Source organism: Esox lucius, chromosome 1, assembly GCF_011004845.1.
Source record: "Esox lucius isolate fEsoLuc1 chromosome 1, fEsoLuc1.pri, whole genome shotgun sequence".
Lineage (NCBI taxonomy): Eukaryota > Metazoa > Chordata > Actinopteri > Esociformes > Esocidae > Esox > Esox lucius.
In genome coordinates this window covers 28,704,321-28,722,557 of record NC_047569.1, presented here as the reverse complement: position 1 = coordinate 28,722,557, position 18,237 = coordinate 28,704,321, and the positions used below count along the sequence as shown (strand labels likewise).

The window sequence follows — 18,237 nt, the reverse complement described above, 5'->3', positions numbered from 1 at the left end:
TCAAAAAAAGCACAATCATGTAAAAAATAAAAGAACTGTAAAATGTTAGTAGGCTGCATGCTCAGTTAATAAAAAATTAATAATTAAAGGACAAGCTCGGAATCAAGCGGTTTTCAGATCTGACTGCATGTGACTCTTCAATTCCCACACAACACAGCCTTCACTGAGTGGCGACAGTTCTTAGGTGAATGACTGCAATATGGATTTTCAAAGGGACTATGAGATCACGTATCATATTTTGGACTAATTGTGAAATCAGAAGATATAAAAAAAAAGTGGTTTTTACACATAAACCCTTTTTTTTACAGCATTACATTACCTCAGCCTGGTCTAGCAGCCCCCCCCCCCACCACCTCCCACCCCAAAGTTATGCTTTCACTGTTCAGAATATGTGGGGTTGGGTTGAACATTGGACCTCTGTTGACCAAGTTACACAACCATAACTGTGGAAGAGAAGAGCGAACGGATAATGTCTGAGTCAGCACGGCGCACGCTGGCTAGGCCCCGAAGCGGCAGAAGAGTCACCCATATCTGTCCTTGTAGGCTAGATCAATGAATGCCCAGGGGTTTCTATCTAATCCACTAATCGACAGACATAAGCAATCACCATCGGCCGGTCTAAGACGCTGTCAGGCTGTCAGCCTGCTATATTCCATTAGACCGTACAGCACCAACAGCTTGACCCACACTGGTTACTGTAGATACAAGATCCATTAACAGATGAGCAGACGCACAATGGATCAGGAACACCAAACCACCATCCCTGTCTACAGCCCAGTCAACGCAGGCAGGCGGTTCGGCTCTTCGGACATTTGCAGGTGTTTTGTATGAATGGAACCAAACTCAAATTGATCCAAGACTCCTTGTGTGATGCATTCTCTCTGGTACAGTGCATTGAAAGATTCCTATTTCATTCACCTTGCAGCCTTTGCATTCCTCACATTCAGAGGGAGGCGTTTTGTCCTTTCCCTTACCTCCTCTGTTGGGCCGTTGTAGTCTGCTGTGCTGCCTGACGCCTCCCGTTGCACCTTTCAAACTGACACCATTGGCATGATCGTCCGGTGGGATTCTCCGATTCATTCTCGTTCTAGACACTAAACACTCTGTGTCAGGAATAATGTTCTGTTTTCCTGACCCACTCCAGGAAATCACCCCACCCTCCAACTGCTGGCTCCATAGCATCACTGTCACAGTTTTAACCAGTCACCAAATCTCCAGAGATACTTTCGTTTTTCTAAGACAAGCTCTGTGTTGAGGTCAGAGGTCATGCAGTCCGAACTGTCAATCCAGAGCGTCCATGCTGAAATGCACACAGACACAAACTAACAAACAAGTATGGACACACACACACCTAGCCATAGACAAAGCTGAGGTCAGAGGTCAAAATCAGGAAAGGTCAAGCATGAATTTGCCATTTAAATGAAAGGCAGTGGCCACTTCAAGAGAAAGTAGAAGAACAACTATTATAGCAAAGTCAACTTGAAACACTGTATGCTAGAACAATCACTACTATAGGATTTTCACCTTTTCAAAACAACTAGATTCTTCCATTGCAAAGTCGTACAGCTGGCATTTGTTCATAATATTTTATGTAAAATTAAGCAAACAGGATTTTTTACATTTCAATTCAAAGCAGACAAAGTGTCCAACGCAGAGAGATCTGAAAACCCCACACAATGAGGGTCAACATAGTCCTTTCAACCACAGACTAGAACCCGACAGCTGTGTTGCAAATGCCATAAACAGCAAGTCAAAAACAACATGTTCCCCTGGCCATAATATTACCAGTCTACAAAGGACCAGAACACAGTGTTTCAACCATCTACAACCGAAACATTTGGAAAGTCTTTGAACATAACAGTATAATTATATTTGTTGGTATTTTTGTGATATATTCAAACAACTGCCATTAAAGTGTGTTCCATTGAATATTGACATTATTTCAGCATTTAGTAAATACAAATACACTGTAAAAAAAAAAACAATTTAGAAATATAAAATCACTTCAGGAATAAAATGAAACATTCTCATTGATCAGCAGTAATGTGAGACAGGCGAAGTCCTCCTGAACTGACTGAAATTATGTGAACCAGAGTAACCATTAAGGACCCTGCTGGTAAGTACACAACCAGGAAATGGCCTACAACAGCTACGCTGATGTTACAGTTTGAAACTGGTTAGTAGTCAATCACAACAGAAATGATGTACATAACGTCAACACACATACACTTAAACAGGAAATGGCTTTGGAAGCCTTACGTCTTCCCGGGAGTGGTGCATGATGGGTGTACGATACAGGACCCTGCAAGTGGATCATCTACAATAGTATTCTAAGGCACTTGGTCAAAATAGCTTCCCGACGATGTTCCAGGTTTCTGGATCCAAAATTGGGTTGGAAGGAGTGTCCACACTGAGCCCAGTCCGAGAGGTGGGCACCACAGGCCAGTTTGAGAGGGGATCCTTCTAACTGTCCGTCCCTCTTACCAGACAGTAGGGTCCTTCCTCACCCTCTGAGGTGGTTCGTCGTCACCCTCCTCCTCCTCCTCCCGTCTCTTCCTGCGACAGCGTCGTATCGACATGACGATGACGAGGAGGACTACCATCAGCACGATTGCACCCCCGATGGCCGCAGCCAGTATGGCAATCTCCGAGAAGGAGGCTGGGAAGAAGGCAGAGGAGTTAGAGGCTTAGACGCGGAAACCAGGAGACCATGTCCCTCCATACCAGCCGGACAGTACGGCTGGTTCATGACGTATAGTTTCAGGAGCTAGCGTTATTAGCGACAGTGAAGCCACACGGATGAAAACAAAATGGCGTACAGCGCGGAGAAAACGTTCACAGCATAAGGCTAAACTCATTTCTGTCTCCTTCACAGGGACACTGACCTGTGGTGACCACGGTTAGTTTCACCTCCCCCATGTTGCCGTAGACATCCGGCGGGTTCTTCACCTGGCAGCTGAACGTCCCGTTGAAGGTGAATTTGACGTCACGCACGATGATGGAGGCATCCCTGCCCATGATGTCCCCAGCCCATATCGCTCGTTTCCGGAAGGGTCCCTCCGGAGGCGGGTAGGGTCTCTCGTGGTAGTAGAACACCTGTTGTAGGGGGACCGGGGAGATGTTCATCAGGCACCAAATGGGAAAAAAAACATACAGAAACAGGCAGCCTACCTCCAATGGGAAAATGTTGCTGCCCGTTGCCAAACATGTCACAGCAATTAGCTAAAGTGTGCCCCGATGGATACACCACAAATTGGCAAATGCTTAGTGAGATGCATTTACATTTACATCTATAAAGTAATATTAATTAAATGTTTTATATCCAATTAGAATGTCCCATACAGAATGGAAACTATACACACACACCAAGACAAAGTCTCTGAACCACATCTCAAGCAAGGGTGACTCACCGACTCCTCGCGGCCACGGCCAAGGGGCCGGAAGTTCCATGAGACGGTGAGCGTTGCCGGGGTGATGGGAGAGCTGCTCTGGAAGGTGCACTTGAGCCGCACGTCGGTGCCATTCACCGCCTCCACCTCCCCGGACGTGTACACCTTCATACCTCCGACTGGCAGCACGCCTGGAGCATAACATAGTGGTTACGCAACACAAGCCTGGGCGGCTAAACACGCAACATCAGTGCTGCATGTTCCAACAGACCATTAAGTCCATGAGTTACGAAAAGCCTGGAATCGGACAGGGGGAGAGGCGCGCGCGCACACACACACACACACACACACACACAAAGGGACACAGGACACGAGGAACAGAGGTGTAGTATTGAAAGATCCTTTATAAATAACTGAACAGAAAACAACAAAAGGAAAGGCAGCGCGAAAACTGAGTGCAAACACTTAACACAAACAATGAACCACAAACTAATGGACTCAAAGGGCAACTTAAATAGGGTCCCGAATCAGCTGCCTCTAATTGGGGACAAACAAAAATGGAGTGCCGAGATGGCAAGAGGCACCTCTGTGGTCAGGCCCTGACTGTGCCCCCCAGGGACATAGAGATGCCAAGAAGCCCCCAGCCAGGACCTGACACACACATATGAAAATAAATCTTTCTAAAATGGGGAAAAAACGTTTTAGGCAAAGACAAGGTGAAGAGTTCTACACTTCTCAAAAACTTAAGAGAACACTTCAATCACACATCGGTTCTCGATGAAGGAAATATATTAAAGATTAAAGTCTTTACTGTACATTGTTTAATTCATTAAGAACAAAATGACATAACAACGGTCAATGAAAATTCACCAAACGATTGAGGGCTGAAAAACAATTGAAATCACAGGATGTTCCAACTTGCATGAATATCATCACAGCAACTCATAATGTGATTCAGTAGTGTGTATGGCCCCCAGGTGCCCGTTTGCACTCCTGACAACGTCTGGGCATGCTCCTGATTAGATGGCGGATGGGATCCTGGGGGATCTCCGCCCAGATCTGGATCAGGGCATCAGTGAGCTCCTGGACAGCGGCGCTACTTGGCGGTGTCAGATGCACCAGCACATAATGTCTCAGTGGTTCTCAATTGGATTCCCGTCTGGGGAACGTGAGGGCCAGTCAATGGCATCAATGCCTCCGTCAGCCAGGAACTGCCTATACATTGTGGCCACATGAGGCCAGGCATTGTCCTGCACCAGGAGGAACCCAGGGCCCACCCGACCAACATAGGTTCAGACAATGGGTCTGAGGATTTCATTTCCGTGCCTAACAGCACCGTTGGCTAGCATGTGGCGGTCTGTGCGAACATTCAAGGATTTGTCTCCCCATACCATCACTGACCCTCTGCCAAACCAGTCATGCTGGATGATGTTGCAGGCAGTATAACGTTCACCACAGCGTCTCCAGACTCTTTCACGTCTGTCACACTCAGTGTGAAGCAGCTCTCATCTGTGAAGAGAACGGGGAACCAATGGCGGACCTGCCAAATAAAGATACTTCAAAAACACGTCTCATTTTGGTCTTCTCAAGGCCAGTATGCTTCTATCTCTCTGTTCATACTCCAAGTTCCTGGGTCCTTCTCAAAACATTAAACAAGGTTGTTGTCCAGACTATTTAGATTGGAATAACTTAAGCTATTGATGGGTGAACTTGCAAAGTAACTGTCAAAAGTTCCCCCAGGTGTGTGTGGGGGGGTACACTATGACGTAAATATCCACTTAAATAGTGGCATTGTTCACCCTACATTCTATATTTGGTGAAATTCTGTTAACCCTAAATTGGAGTCATTTTTCACAACAAACCATTATTCACCTCTGTCCCAGCCAGCAATTGGCATTATTAGCATTATCCAAATTCATGAATTGAAAGTGTCTGTCCCGAGCCAAAAAATCATAATTGCAAGCAGAAACAAACTAAAAGAATACTTCAAACTAAATTCAGTAAGCTGTCACGCTAGCACCAATTTCTTTTGACTGCATACAGACGAAACAACAGGTGGAATTTAGTGACTTGAAACTGGCACTATGGACCTATTTTCTGTGGCCACCACACAGCCTCTGGTATTCAGTGATATCGTGGTTCAATCAATCGATCAAATTTGTTCATAAAGCCCTTTTTACATCAGCAGTTTTCATGAAGTGCTTTTACAAAACACCCAGCCTGAAACTCCAAAGGACAAAGCAAAAACAATGTTGAAGCACAGCGGCTAGGAAAAACTCCCTAAGAGGAGCCGGAATTAAGGAAGACACCTAGAGAGGAACCAGGCTCGAAGGGGTGATCAGTCCACTTCTGGCTGTGCTGAGTAAAAATTATAAGAGTACAAGTTGGTGTGGTTGTTTACAAAGTGGTGTTGACACTTCTGCTTCCTGAAAGAAAAAATGCAGATTGATACCATTTGTGAACAAAACTGAACAATGAACATAGAGAGCCTCAGTTTAGTTAAAAATACAAACATTATTCGGAGGAATACAAAACAGACAGGTTCTTTGAGGTAAACAACACCACCGGTCTTTGTTTGAAGGGATTTGAAGTAAGCTAGGTTTCTGCTTGCAATGCCGCCTTTGTGGCTGAGGACGTACACTTTCAATTTATGAACTTGGATGATGCTAATCTTGCTAATTTCAGGCTGAGACAAAGGTGAGTAATGTCATGTTGTGAACAAGAAAAGGAACCAGGCAAGCCTAGTTCGACTGGCCCGTAATTAAAAGGGATGAATGTTGTTGTGTCTGCTGTCTTTTACCACTATGCCACTAAGCTACTGTATATGTACCAAGTGTCGGTATAGCCTCTCGACATTGGATCATTTTGTCACACATTAACAATACGCCAAGTTTAAATATTTAGCTAGACACCATTAAGCATTGTGTTAAACTGACTAACATTTCTTCTTACTAAGTTTACTTCCACCACAAATAGCATCTATGAATTGTATGACTTTTGCCATAGAATTGTGGAAAATTCTCCTAATTTACTGCACAAGGGGTTGTGATCTATTATATTGCCCCAAAAAGCATGCATGGATACTTACTTCAAAAGTCCACCATAAATTGTTGATATATAACCATAAACAATTTTATTTTAGGCTTACTGAAGGTGGTAGCCAGTGAAGATTAGTCTATCCTGAACAAATCCTAATGCATAATTTGTTTTGACTGTGGCGAGGCTCGAACACCGGTCTCCTCCATGACAGTCCACATCTCTAAGTGCTACGCTATTTAACAAGGGGCAGTCACTCACTCAGCAAGAGACATTCGCAAAAAATACTCAATGGGCTCTACATGCTATGACAGAATTCCTAATCATCTAATGCCTCAATTTCTTCATAATCATGATCATCATCATCATCGTCATCAAATTCCTTATAATGCTGTATTTTTCTATTAGCAATCCTAATACACACAGAATACCAGGAACATTTGTTTTAATTGGTCTTCAAAGCTCCCGTTTCAGAAAACAACAATGCACCAGAACTTCTATTCACATCAATTGTCCCCTAATCTCATTGCCAGACACTTCCAGCAGTTCTTGCTTCATTAAAACTAGATTAGCTCAAATCAAGGGGACAAATAATTTACTCAGTAAGGTCACCCCCATAGAATGACACAGTCACTCCCACTAAAACCAACTTTGAATGGTTGCTGTTCCAGAATGTGACGCTGTGTCAATAACCTAGGTACAAAATATGTGTACCGGCAATATTACTAAAAGACCTTATGCCAAGTGAAGCACTGCTTTTTAAGTCCAGGTTCCATCTGTGTTTGATTTGTGCCCTCTATGTGTGTGTGTGTGTGTGTGTGTGTGTGTGTGTGTGTTCAGCTGACCTATAGTAGTCTGCAGACAGTGCAGAATGTTTGCCTAATTAACAAAAGAACAGTAAATATTGGGTCTCCTACAAATGCACTACTGGGATTTAGAGTCTCAACAGAAAGACTGGTGGCTTTGAAAAAAAAAGAAAACATTGTTTTTCTACAGAAAATATTTATATGTACTAGTAGATCACATGCTATAATACAAATATTATAATGTATGGTAGGCCTTATGGCCTCATGATAGCAATTTGATCCTTTAGAGAGCTATGCATCATTTCATGACTGTAGCTACAAGTACAGTGTGGAGAACAAGTATTTGATACACTGCCGATTTTGCAGGTTTTCCTACTAACAAAGCACGTAGAGGTCTGTAATTTTTTATCATAGGGACACTTCAACTGTGAGAGACGGAATCTAAAACAAAAATCCAGAAAATCACATTGTATGATTTTTAAATAATTAATTTGCATTTTATTGCATGACATAAGTATTTGATCACCTACCAACCAGTAAGAATTCCAGCTCTCACAGACATGTTAGTTCTTTAAGAAGCCCTCCTGTTCTCCACTCATTACTTGTATTACCTGCACCTGTTTGAACTCGTTACCTGTATAAAAGACACCTGTCCACACACTCAATCAAACAGACTCCAACCTCTCCACAATGGCCAAGACCAGAGAGCTGTGTAAGGCCATCAGGGATAAAATTGTAGACCTTCACAAGGCTGGGATGGGCTACTGGAAAATAGGCAAGCAGCTTGGTGAGAAGGCAAAAACTGTTGGTACAATTATTAGAAAATGGAAGAAGTTCAAGAAGACGGTCAATCTCCCTCGGTCTGGGGCTACATGCAATATCTCGTGGGGCATCAATGATCATGTGGAAGGTGAGGGATCAGCCCAGAACTACACGGCAGGACCTGGTCAATGACCTGAAGAGAAATGGGACCACAGTCTCAAAGAAAACCATTAGTGTGCAGCGCACGCAAGGTCCCCCTGCTCAATCCAGCACATGTCCAGGCCCATCTGAAGTTTGCCAATGACCATCTGCATGATCCAGAGGAGCTCATGTGGTCTGATGACATAAAAAGAGCTTTTTGGTCTAAACTCCACTCGTCGTGTTTGGAGGAAGAAGAAGGATGAGTACAACCCCAAGAACACCATCCCAACCGTGAAGCATGGAGGTGGAAATATCATTCTTTGGGGATGCTTTTCTGCAAAGGGGACAGGACGACTGCACAATATTGAGGGGAGGATGGATGGGGCCATGTATCGTGAGATCTTGGCCAACAACCTCCTTCCCTCAGTAAGAGCATTGAAGATGGGTCGTAGCTGGGTCTCCCAGCATGACAACGACCCGAAACACACAGCCAGGGCAACTAAGGAGTGGCTCCGTAAGAAGCATCTCAAGGTCCTGGAGTGGCCTAGCCAGTCTCCAGACCTGAACCCAATAGAAAATCTTTGGAGGGAGCTGAAAGTCTGTATTGCCCAGTGACAGCCAAGGAAACCTGAAGGATCTGGAGAAGGTCTGTATGGAGGAGTGGGCCAAAATCCCTGCTGCAGTGTGTGCAAACCTGGTCAAGAACTACAGGAAACGTATGATCTCTGTAATTGCAAACAAAGGTTTCTGTACCAAATATTAAGTTCTGCTTTTTGATGTATCAAATATAATAAAATGCAAAGTAATTACTTAAAAATCATGCAATGTGATTTTCTTTTTCTTATTTTTTTGATTCCTTCTCTCACAGTTGAAGAGTACCTATGATAAAAATTACAGACTTCTACATGTTTTGTAAGTGGGAAAACCTGCAAATACTTGTTCTCCCCACTGTAGCAATGTATCATTTCAGGACTTTAGCGCCACCATCAGGCCACTCATTTCAGAGCATATTGGATCTCCAGGGCAAGACACACAACTCACCCAAATCCTTTCCAAATAGGGCTGGTGGTGTGGGAGATATCCAGTTGACATTAGTGGTAACGCCACCCGCTACTGTTATGATATACTGTTTTCTCGCAAAGCATTTATGGATGCATGCGGTTGAAAGGGTTTCCGAATCATGCTGGAAGATCCGATCAGTTCACATTCGCGGCTGGGAAACAGGGGCTTCCTGTGGGCCACATGACATATTAACCATCCCCACTGTATGGTAGACCCGAGATGGCCCTCCCTCACTCCCCCTCATTCCGCCTGGACCTAATGTATTTTTAACGGCCCCAAACTGTCTGGGGGATGCTTTGGGTGGTGGTGGGCGGCTGCTGTTCCTCTCTTACAAAGGATTTCGAGAGAAGAGGGCTGAATGGGCTCATTTCGGGACTCAGGGAAAAAAGCCTCTATGTAGGATATCTTGGATCAGCGCTGGGGCTATATCAGTCCGGGGGAAATGACCTTGACCGGCCCGAAGGAGGACAAGAAAGAGATTTAGAACAGGGCCAATCTCTTGGTCTGCCCATGGCCAGCAGAATCCACATTAGCTTTTGTTTTGATTACCTTCCTTCCTCTAAACATTCATCTGCTTGCAGGAAACTGGAGCGTAGATGATAGGGGAGTTGAAAAGGAAACTGGAGCATGGATGATAGAGGAATGAAAAGGAAACTGGAGCATGGATGATAGGGGAGTTGAAAAGGAAAGGGGAGCATGGATGATAGGAGAGTTGAAAAGGAAAGGGGAGCATGGATGATAGGAGAGTTGAAAAGGAAAGGGGAGCATGGATGATAGGAGAGTTGAAAAGGAAAGGGGAGCATGGAATGATAGGAGAGTTGCAAAGGATAGGGGAGCATGGATGATAGGGGAGTTGAAATGGAAAGGGGAGCATGGATGATAGGGGAGTTGAAAGGGAAAGTGGAGGGGGACTGAATTGGTTCCCACACAGCATTGGGAGGTTAACATGTAATCCTATCTGATTTTAACAAGTGTTTTCAAAAATTTTTTTTTTACCAATTATTGTATTGGCATGAATCATAGCGTGTGTTGCATCTTTCACAACTAGGGCTTGAAAACCATTTTTAACAATGAATTAGGGATGATGGCAATAACCAATTGGCACCTCATTACTCAAATCAAAACAACTGTTTTCCTGCTGAGCAGCTGTAGTAGGATTCTGAAAGACAACAAAATATTTTTATTTTTTTACACTCATAATCCTACTGTGGCCAGTTGCGTTATAACTGTACGTTGATTTACCATTATACAGCGTGTGTGTGTGTGTTTGCTTGTATATGTTTAGAATCAGGATGTTGACTTACTGACCACACCCATTTCCTGGGGATATTTCTTACAGCTTGTTTACTAGTTGGCTAAATAATGGAAGGGGCTCAGTGTGAGTTGAAAGTGGGACTCTCCAAATGACTAAAACCTAAAAACACTCAATGTTCTTCTGAGTAAATGTGTTTGACAAGTTGAGTAGATATCATTAATTGTAACAGTGGGATCATTTGAGATGACATATCACTTCCACTGGGAATTCATTAACATGTGGATGTTACTTCCTTCCACTCAGTTTAATATCAAATTATCCCTGTATATACCTTTTTTAACCAACCCCAGGACATCTGTTCATCTTATCTAACTTTCCTTAGAATAGCTCTCCCTCGCTCTTCCATACTCCCTCATTTCTTTAATCTCTCACACAAACATTCCCTCCCTCTATTTTAATTAACTTCTTTCAGTCTCTCTCGCGCTCTCCTCAGCAGTTGTTTTGGATCATTTTTTTCAACCGTGTGATAAGGTGTACTTATGATGTACAGGTCAATTGTACTGAGAGCTTGTTGCTGTCGTGAACACCTGAGTACAAAGTGCCTTTAATTTTAAAACTCCATATCTCATTATGAAAGCAACATTATAAACGATTCCAGGAAGACCCAGTTCAATATTTTTTATAACAAAGGAACTGTTTAAATTATCTATAGGTGCAAATCTGTTCATTTTTTGTAAACAAGAAACCGTGGCCTCTCTCATAAACTATGAGATTTACATGGAATCAGGGAAGGACAAATCAACCAATCAGCAATGGTTCTCTGTTGTGACTCATTTATTGTGTCTGTGTGTTCTTCATATTCTATTTTCATGCCAGCTTCCTACAGACTGCCAGAAGAAATCTGAGTCTTTTACAGGTTTTGGAGGAAGAAACACTTAGACCGGGTCTCCTACAAACAGAAACAAAAATCCACCAAAGATACAAAGACCCTCTTCTCTTCTTTGTGAGCAGATATTTCACAAGAACAGGTAAGATTTGCAAGAGCTCTTTCATGGTGAGAGAGAGGCTGGGTTCAGTTGACAACCTACGTTCAAAGGCCAGTGACACATAGAGACAGAGCCAAGGACAAAGAGACAGACAGGGCCAGGGATAAAGAGAAAGACAGGGCCAGGGACAAAGAGACAGACAGGGCCAGGGACAAAGAGACAGACAGGGCCAGGGACAAAGAGACAGACAGGGCCAGGGACAAAGAGACAGACAGGGCCAGGGATAGAGACATACAGGGCCAGGGATAGAGACAGACAGGGCCAGGGATAGAGACAGACAGACAGAGCGAGGGACAGAGAGACAGACAGGGCCAGGTATAGAGACGGACAGGGCCAGGTATAGAGAGAGACAGCTACAGGGATAAAGAGACAGACAGCTACAGGGATAAAGAGACAGACAGCTACAGGGATAAAGAGACAGACAGCTACAGGGATAAAGAGACAGACAGCTACAGGGATAAAGAGACAGACAGGTACAGGGATGGAAAAAAACAGGGCCAGGGATAGAGACAAACAGGGCCACGGATAGACAGACAGACAGGACCAGGGATAGACAGACAGGGCCAGAATAGACAAACAGACAGACAGGGCGTGGGACTGAGAGACAGACAGGGCCAAGAACAGACAAGGACAGAGACCAGTGGTGCTGAGTGTTCCACTGGTGCCAGAACAAACAGAGTGGAGGTGTGGGGCCAGGAACAAAGAGGCAGACAGGGTCAGGATAGAGACAGACAGAGCCAGGGACAGAGAGACAGACAGGGCCAGGGATAAAGAGACAGACATGGCCAGGGACAGAAAAGGACAGAGATCAGTGGTGTTCCACTGGTGCCAGACCAAACAGAGTGGAGGTGCTGGGATGGTAAGACCCTCTTGGATGGCTGCCAATACAATCAGCAGGCTACACTCTTACTCACTATCTCACTCTCTCTTTCTACAAACACACACACACACACTTTTGTTTTTCCTGTATTTTGGGGAACCTTACCCTAACAATAACTGTAACCACAATTCCATAACTTAAGTTCATACCTAAATGTAACCAAACCCTAAACATGACCTCCAATGTCTACACCTGATTCTAATGCTACCACAACAGTGAGTTTGACCCTAAACCTGACCTGGGAGCCGGAAATAGCGTTTCACCTATTGGTGACCATCTAAAAAAGGTTTCATTATCAAAGTGGGGGGGTATTTCTGTTACAGTGTAACCAGATCACATTTCTCTCTCTTCATTTTTCCTTCCTTGTCTTCCCCCTTCGCGAGTAAACTAACATACTACAATTCATCTTGTGGCTGTGGGCTGCAGAAGATTGTTTTCGCGTAAAAGACCATAAGAGTTTAATCCATCACACCTCTCCTCCCACTCAGACCTTAACGCTGATTCAAGTATTCCAACAATTGTTGTTTCAGAGCACATTTTGTAAAGTCTTTTAAGTGGGACTCGGACAAAATCAACAGAATCCCTAACACACAAATGAAACCAAATAGTTCATCGCAAATTAACAGGGTCTCATTCTTTCATAGGGGACACATTTGCTGTAGGTTTTGAGTGGAGGCATTCATTTTGACACGGACAGTTGATCCAGGGATTCCATAAATCATAACACTGGTCATGGCATGATCAACAATCCCAGTCGCAGTGTCTCAGAAACGGCCACCCCCCCTAGCTTCTCATGCGCAACAAGGTTCAGGATTTACTTAGATTGGTGCCCAAAACACAAAACACTGTGTAAGAGGCAATCATTTGGGCGAACAGGCAAGAATCGTGCCAACGGACTGGCTACTAACGGGCTGTTAATGATGAAGTACAACCGTGGTGTGCAGAGCTACATCTTGAAGCTCACAGCTGCAGGGAAAGGCTTCTGCAGAAGACAAGCACACTGGGTTTTGACTCCTTTCAGCCAAAAACAAGGACACAGTGAGAATGTGATCATTAATACTGGATATATTTGGGAACGAGATGTTTGGCAGCATGGACGTGGCGCTGTCCAGTCTGCAGCAACTCTGTGATGTCATTGCGTCGGCGTGGACTAACATTCATGTGGAATGATTCCAATGCCGTGTTGAATCCATGCCCTGAAAAACTGTTTTGGTGTCAAAGTGGTCAATATAGACTAGCCACTGAGTGTGTAATTCTCCCATGATCTGACATGTAAACACTTTGCATCAATGTTCATTCTTTGGCTGTTTAACTTTTCTCAGTTCATTTCTTCCTGGCTTTAGTTTTGAGAATAACAGAACATGTCCCACAACAATGTTGTCATAAATAGGAAAGTACATGAAATCAAATCATTGTTTCAGCTTAGGGCCAAACCCATCCTCATAAAAAAATAACAAGAGAATTCATAGTGGCTGTGCAATAAAAGTAGAAGAAAGCAGTTTCACCCTTTGCCATTACAAGGGACTGAACATTCCCACAAGAATAGTAGACCAAAGAAATGGCAGGTACGCTTCAGTTTTCAGGTAAAAACTGCTTAGCTATAAAAACAAAATTAGGGTTAGTTTATGTATCTGTGTGATCCATGGACCAAATCCTAACTAATTAGTATCTACTTTTTTTCTACTGGTTTTCCAGCAGGTACCCACTAGCAAAAATGCAGCTTAGGTGCTAGGGTTAAGGAAACACTTAATATTGGTGATCATGTTAGAACTGTTTTATAAGTTACACTGTTAGAAAAAAAAGTTCCATAAGGGTTCTTCAGCTGTCCTCATATGATAACATTTAAGGAACCCTTATTTTCTAAAAATGTAGGTTTGGGGTTAGCCCTTAGGGCCAGATCAAATGAGGTGAAGGTGAAGTTAAATTAAGGGTCAAAGTTAGGTTTTTAATGTGGGTTGGGGTTACAGATAGGGAACATGGTAGACTTATGTGTTTCTTGTCTCTACAAGAATGTGTGTGTGTGTGTCAAAAGGGTTAACCGGAATATCAAGACAAGCTGACACATGTATGTCGTTAGACTATGAGCTCTCATGATTCAGAATAGGTTGGTTAACACATCAAAAAGGGAAAAAGGGATTCTAGGTAAACAAAACTGAGTCATGGCAAGTGAGACTATTTATCACCGATGGCCAAACATCCCAAGCGGTTGACAATCTTATGACAGCTTCCTGTAGAGGTTTTGACAGAGGACATGTACAAGGTAAAAATGTACAAAGTAAAAATATCTAAACAACGTCTCTCTCTGGATAACTGAAGGCATGTACAGCCTTGAGGCATATTACAACCTCCTCTTTATAGGACAAAAATATTATAAATTAATTGTGACAAAAATGATGTACTGCAACACCAACAAATGTGAATAGAGGCTTCTAAATAATGGCCATTCAGCTGTGTCTTGTGGATGGGTTAATATCAGGGACATGACAACTGTCTCAGAGCAGACTGTTACAGTGTTCACCAACAGCAGGCATTTGGGTAGTTAAAAGGTAAACGTTTATCTCAAAACAGAGTTTGTTATTTATGGTTATGAATTAACCATGTTAACTTTCATTGAACATTTTGCTTTAGTACAAATTAGCTGAAGGTTTTTAGGGTTTGTTGCCTTGCTAAAGCCAGTTGAGACCCCTGTGCTATGCTAAAGTGATCATGGCTGGAATACATTTTGCACACTTCTGCTGTTTATTTTAGTTATCAACCATGTATAAATGCAGTAAATGACCTTAAAAACCATTACAGGTGTGATAGGGCACATACTGAAGGTAGTTGTTCGCCTATTTGACAAATCCTAGCTTTAGCTGAACTAACCACTCTTTTAATTCCTCTAACAGTTGTACAATTTGCTGCTGTAGCTTGAATTCAAGATATTTATGCTGTTAACGGATTTTTTGGAATATCTGTAATCAAGAAATATGTTAGTGACCGTAACCCACAACATAGTAAACAATGTTTGTTATTTATGGTTGTTTATCTTATTTTGTAGTTAGACAGGCAATGTCAATATTAAATCATTATTGCTTTGCCGTGTATTGTCAATGTAAAACTACACAGTCTGCTGTTTTGCCTCTGTTATATAATCCACTTAAAGCATAGAGATGAGCAGGTCCAGAGATTAAGTCAAGGTTAAATACGTCTACTGTTTGCCAGAGAAATATCACTGATGAATTATCTTGTCAATAAACAACAATGAATGCAGCATGTTTAGGTTGATACATGTTAAATACATAGCCTAATGTTTAACCAATCTGTTTATTACACTGCCTACCCACTAATGACCTTCGTGCAATTTATCAGCGGAGACACGATAATAGACATCCCTTGGCTTGCTCAGGGGAAACAGGTGAACTCTCCTATTGACCAGTCAAAATCTAGGACCCCTGCTCTAGCACACACGCACGGATGCACATTTATCAAAAGGAGGAAACGAGTAGTGCTTTATAAAGTCTCAAGACAATGCTTCTTTCCCTCAATACCGACAAATACTGTAAAGTCATTAAAAACCTAGGATAGTTGCATTTTAAGATCGCGTCGGAATGCTCACAAACAACCGTATGTCAGCGTAAGTTCTCACTTCCCTTCGACGCACATAAAACGGCACTGGTGTCCCGTTTGAAGATTAACTGGTAAATGCTTAATGGGCCGTCTTCGCAGTCACGGATTAAACCCAGTCTAGGACTAAAAAATCAAGTTCAATTGAAAATTCCACTTTATTTTGTCCTAGACTATGTCGTAGAACTTTGCTCTCAGCCAGAGCTACTCCAATGTTTTAGGATACACTCTGCGTCGAGTGATATGGAGAACAAATACTTATTCAACGGGTCCTACCATATGTTATCTTAAACAGTCGATCATACCCTAAACAGAATTACTAGTCTTGTTTTGTGGTTTCCATTGTTTGGAATCATTAAAACTGTGTAGAGTAATCAACAAATCAACTTGTCCGAAAACTCACCTGAAGCTGCTAGTCCGGACAAGAGGACGAAGACATAAAACCGATTTACGAACATTGGAAAAGGTGTCCGGTATCGACCCATTTGCCCAGTCCCTTGTGGACTGGCCTTCCAAACACTGAACTATTTAGAAACTCTAGTTTAGATTGTCTGTACCTACACGCCTGCAAATGTATCTACACCCCAATCTACCCGCACTGACTGTCGGTTAACTAGACGGGTCTCGACTCGCCACTGACCTCATCGTTCGACGCCTCCCACCTGTCCAGGCGGAGTTACAAACGTTTTACATCTTATTCCCGTATCGTTTATTCCGTTTCAGTTTTTTTCTTGTGTAAAACAATTTTATATCCCTTTAGGGTTGCCGTACATTCTCACTTGCTGTCGTGAGGTTGGGGTATAAAGATCCACTACGTTAAAGCTTACCACTAACATTTTAAAACAGTGGGCCTATTTACCTTTTAAATCAGCTGATATTCTGATTTAGCTTTTGCCTTTATGAATGAAATAATTCAATCCAATGTACATGTTTAGTGGGTTTTGTAAACAAATATTGGTCATGTTTCACCCAATTTTGTTGGTGAGGCCACTTATGCACACGGCTTGACGTCTGTTGTATCAAAGGTTGTTTTAATATGTTGCAGCAGGGGGCAGAAGCGAGCTAAAGCCTATAGGCTTTTAAATGTTTTTTTAAGTGTGAATTTACCAAACATATGACTGGGGGGGAAATACATAAAGAGAAATGGTAATTAGACCTCCTAAATCTGAAACTTGTCTCCCTGAGATCCCACATTTTCCAAACGGTGACCTCTGACGTCAGATAAGGAAATGACCCTGGTAACCTCATACAAAAACGTATAAGACAGCATAGAAATATGATGTGTTTTAATTACACTACCATTCAAAGGTTTGGGGTCACTTAGAAATGTCCTTGTTTTTGAAAGAAAAACGTACAGTGTTCACCAACAGCAGGCATTTGGGTAGTTAAAAGGTAAATATTTCTCTCAAAACAGAGTTTGTTATTCTGGTGCTGTACTGAGGACATAACAGTTAAAGCAGCAGTTGAACTTTTCTACTCTGTGAGAACAGGCTTGCTTGAGCCTACTGCCTGACGTGCAGAGAAATCCCGTTCCCAGAGCTGCTATTTATGGTTATGAACAAACCATGTTAACTTTCATTGAACATTTTGCTTTAGTACAAATTAGCAGAAGGTTTTTAGGGTTTGTTGCCTTGCTATAGCCAGTTGACGCCCCTGTGCTGTACTAAAGTGATCATGGCTGGAAAACATTTTGCACACTTCTGCAGTTTATTTTAGTTATCAGCCATGTATAAATGCAGTAAATGACCTTAAAAACCTTTATAGTGGTGACAGGACACATACTGAAGGTAGTTGTTTGACTATTTGACAAATCCTAGCTTTAGCTGAACTAACCACTCTTTTAATTCCTCTAACAGTTGTACAATTTGCTGCTGTAGCCTGAATGCAAGACAATATGCAAATATGGGTCTGTTTTCACGCAATTTTGTTGGTGAGGCCACTTATGCACACATCTTGATGTCTGTTGTATCTAAGGTGGTTTTAAAATTTTGCAGCAGGGGGCAGGAGCGAGCTGAAGCCTACAGTCTTTTAAATGTTTTTCTAAGTGGGAATTTACCAAGCATATGACTGGGGAAAAAATACATAAAGAGAAATGGTAATTAGACCTACTAACACTGAAACTCGTCTCCCTGAGATCCCACATTTTCCAAACGGTGACCTCTGACGTCTGATAAGGAAATTACCCTGTTAACGGCATACAAAAACGACAGTATAGAAACATGACGTGTTTTAATTACACTACCATTCAAAGGTT

The 18,237-nt window shown here is 42.6% G+C and overlaps 1 protein-coding gene across 1 annotated transcript; it reads right to left on the bottom strand.

The window, feature by feature from the left end:
- Nucleotides 1-1,567: 1,567 nt before the first annotated feature.
- LOC105011071 (myelin protein zero-like protein 2) lies at nucleotides 1,568-16,694 on the bottom strand. The gene is made up of 4 exons (XM_010870852.5): nucleotides 16,387-16,694; nucleotides 3,411-3,580; nucleotides 2,886-3,096; nucleotides 1,568-2,659 (listed from the first exon to the last, which is right to left on the bottom strand). The coding sequence occupies exons 1-4, from the start codon at nucleotides 16,466-16,468 to the stop codon at nucleotides 2,481-2,483; spliced, it is 642 nt and encodes a 213-aa protein (XP_010869154.3). The 5' UTR covers nucleotides 16,469-16,694; the 3' UTR covers nucleotides 1,568-2,480.
- Between the last annotated feature and the right edge of the window lie 1,543 nt (nucleotides 16,695-18,237).

Excerpts from the sequence above, each read along its gene's own strand:
- LOC105011071 (XM_010870852.5), bottom strand. The coding sequence starts at position 16,468 with ATGGGTCGATACCGGACACCTTTTCCAATGTTCGTAAATCGGTTTTAT. Across the intron at positions 3,581-16,386 it reads GTCCGGACTAGCAGCTTCAG|GCGTGCTGCCAGTCGGAGGT; the intron begins GTGAGTTTTCGG and ends GTTATGCTCCAG. Across the intron at positions 3,097-3,410 it reads GCCGTGGCCGCGAGGAGTCG|GTGTTCTACTACCACGAGAG; the intron begins GTGAGTCACCCT and ends CCCCTACAACAG.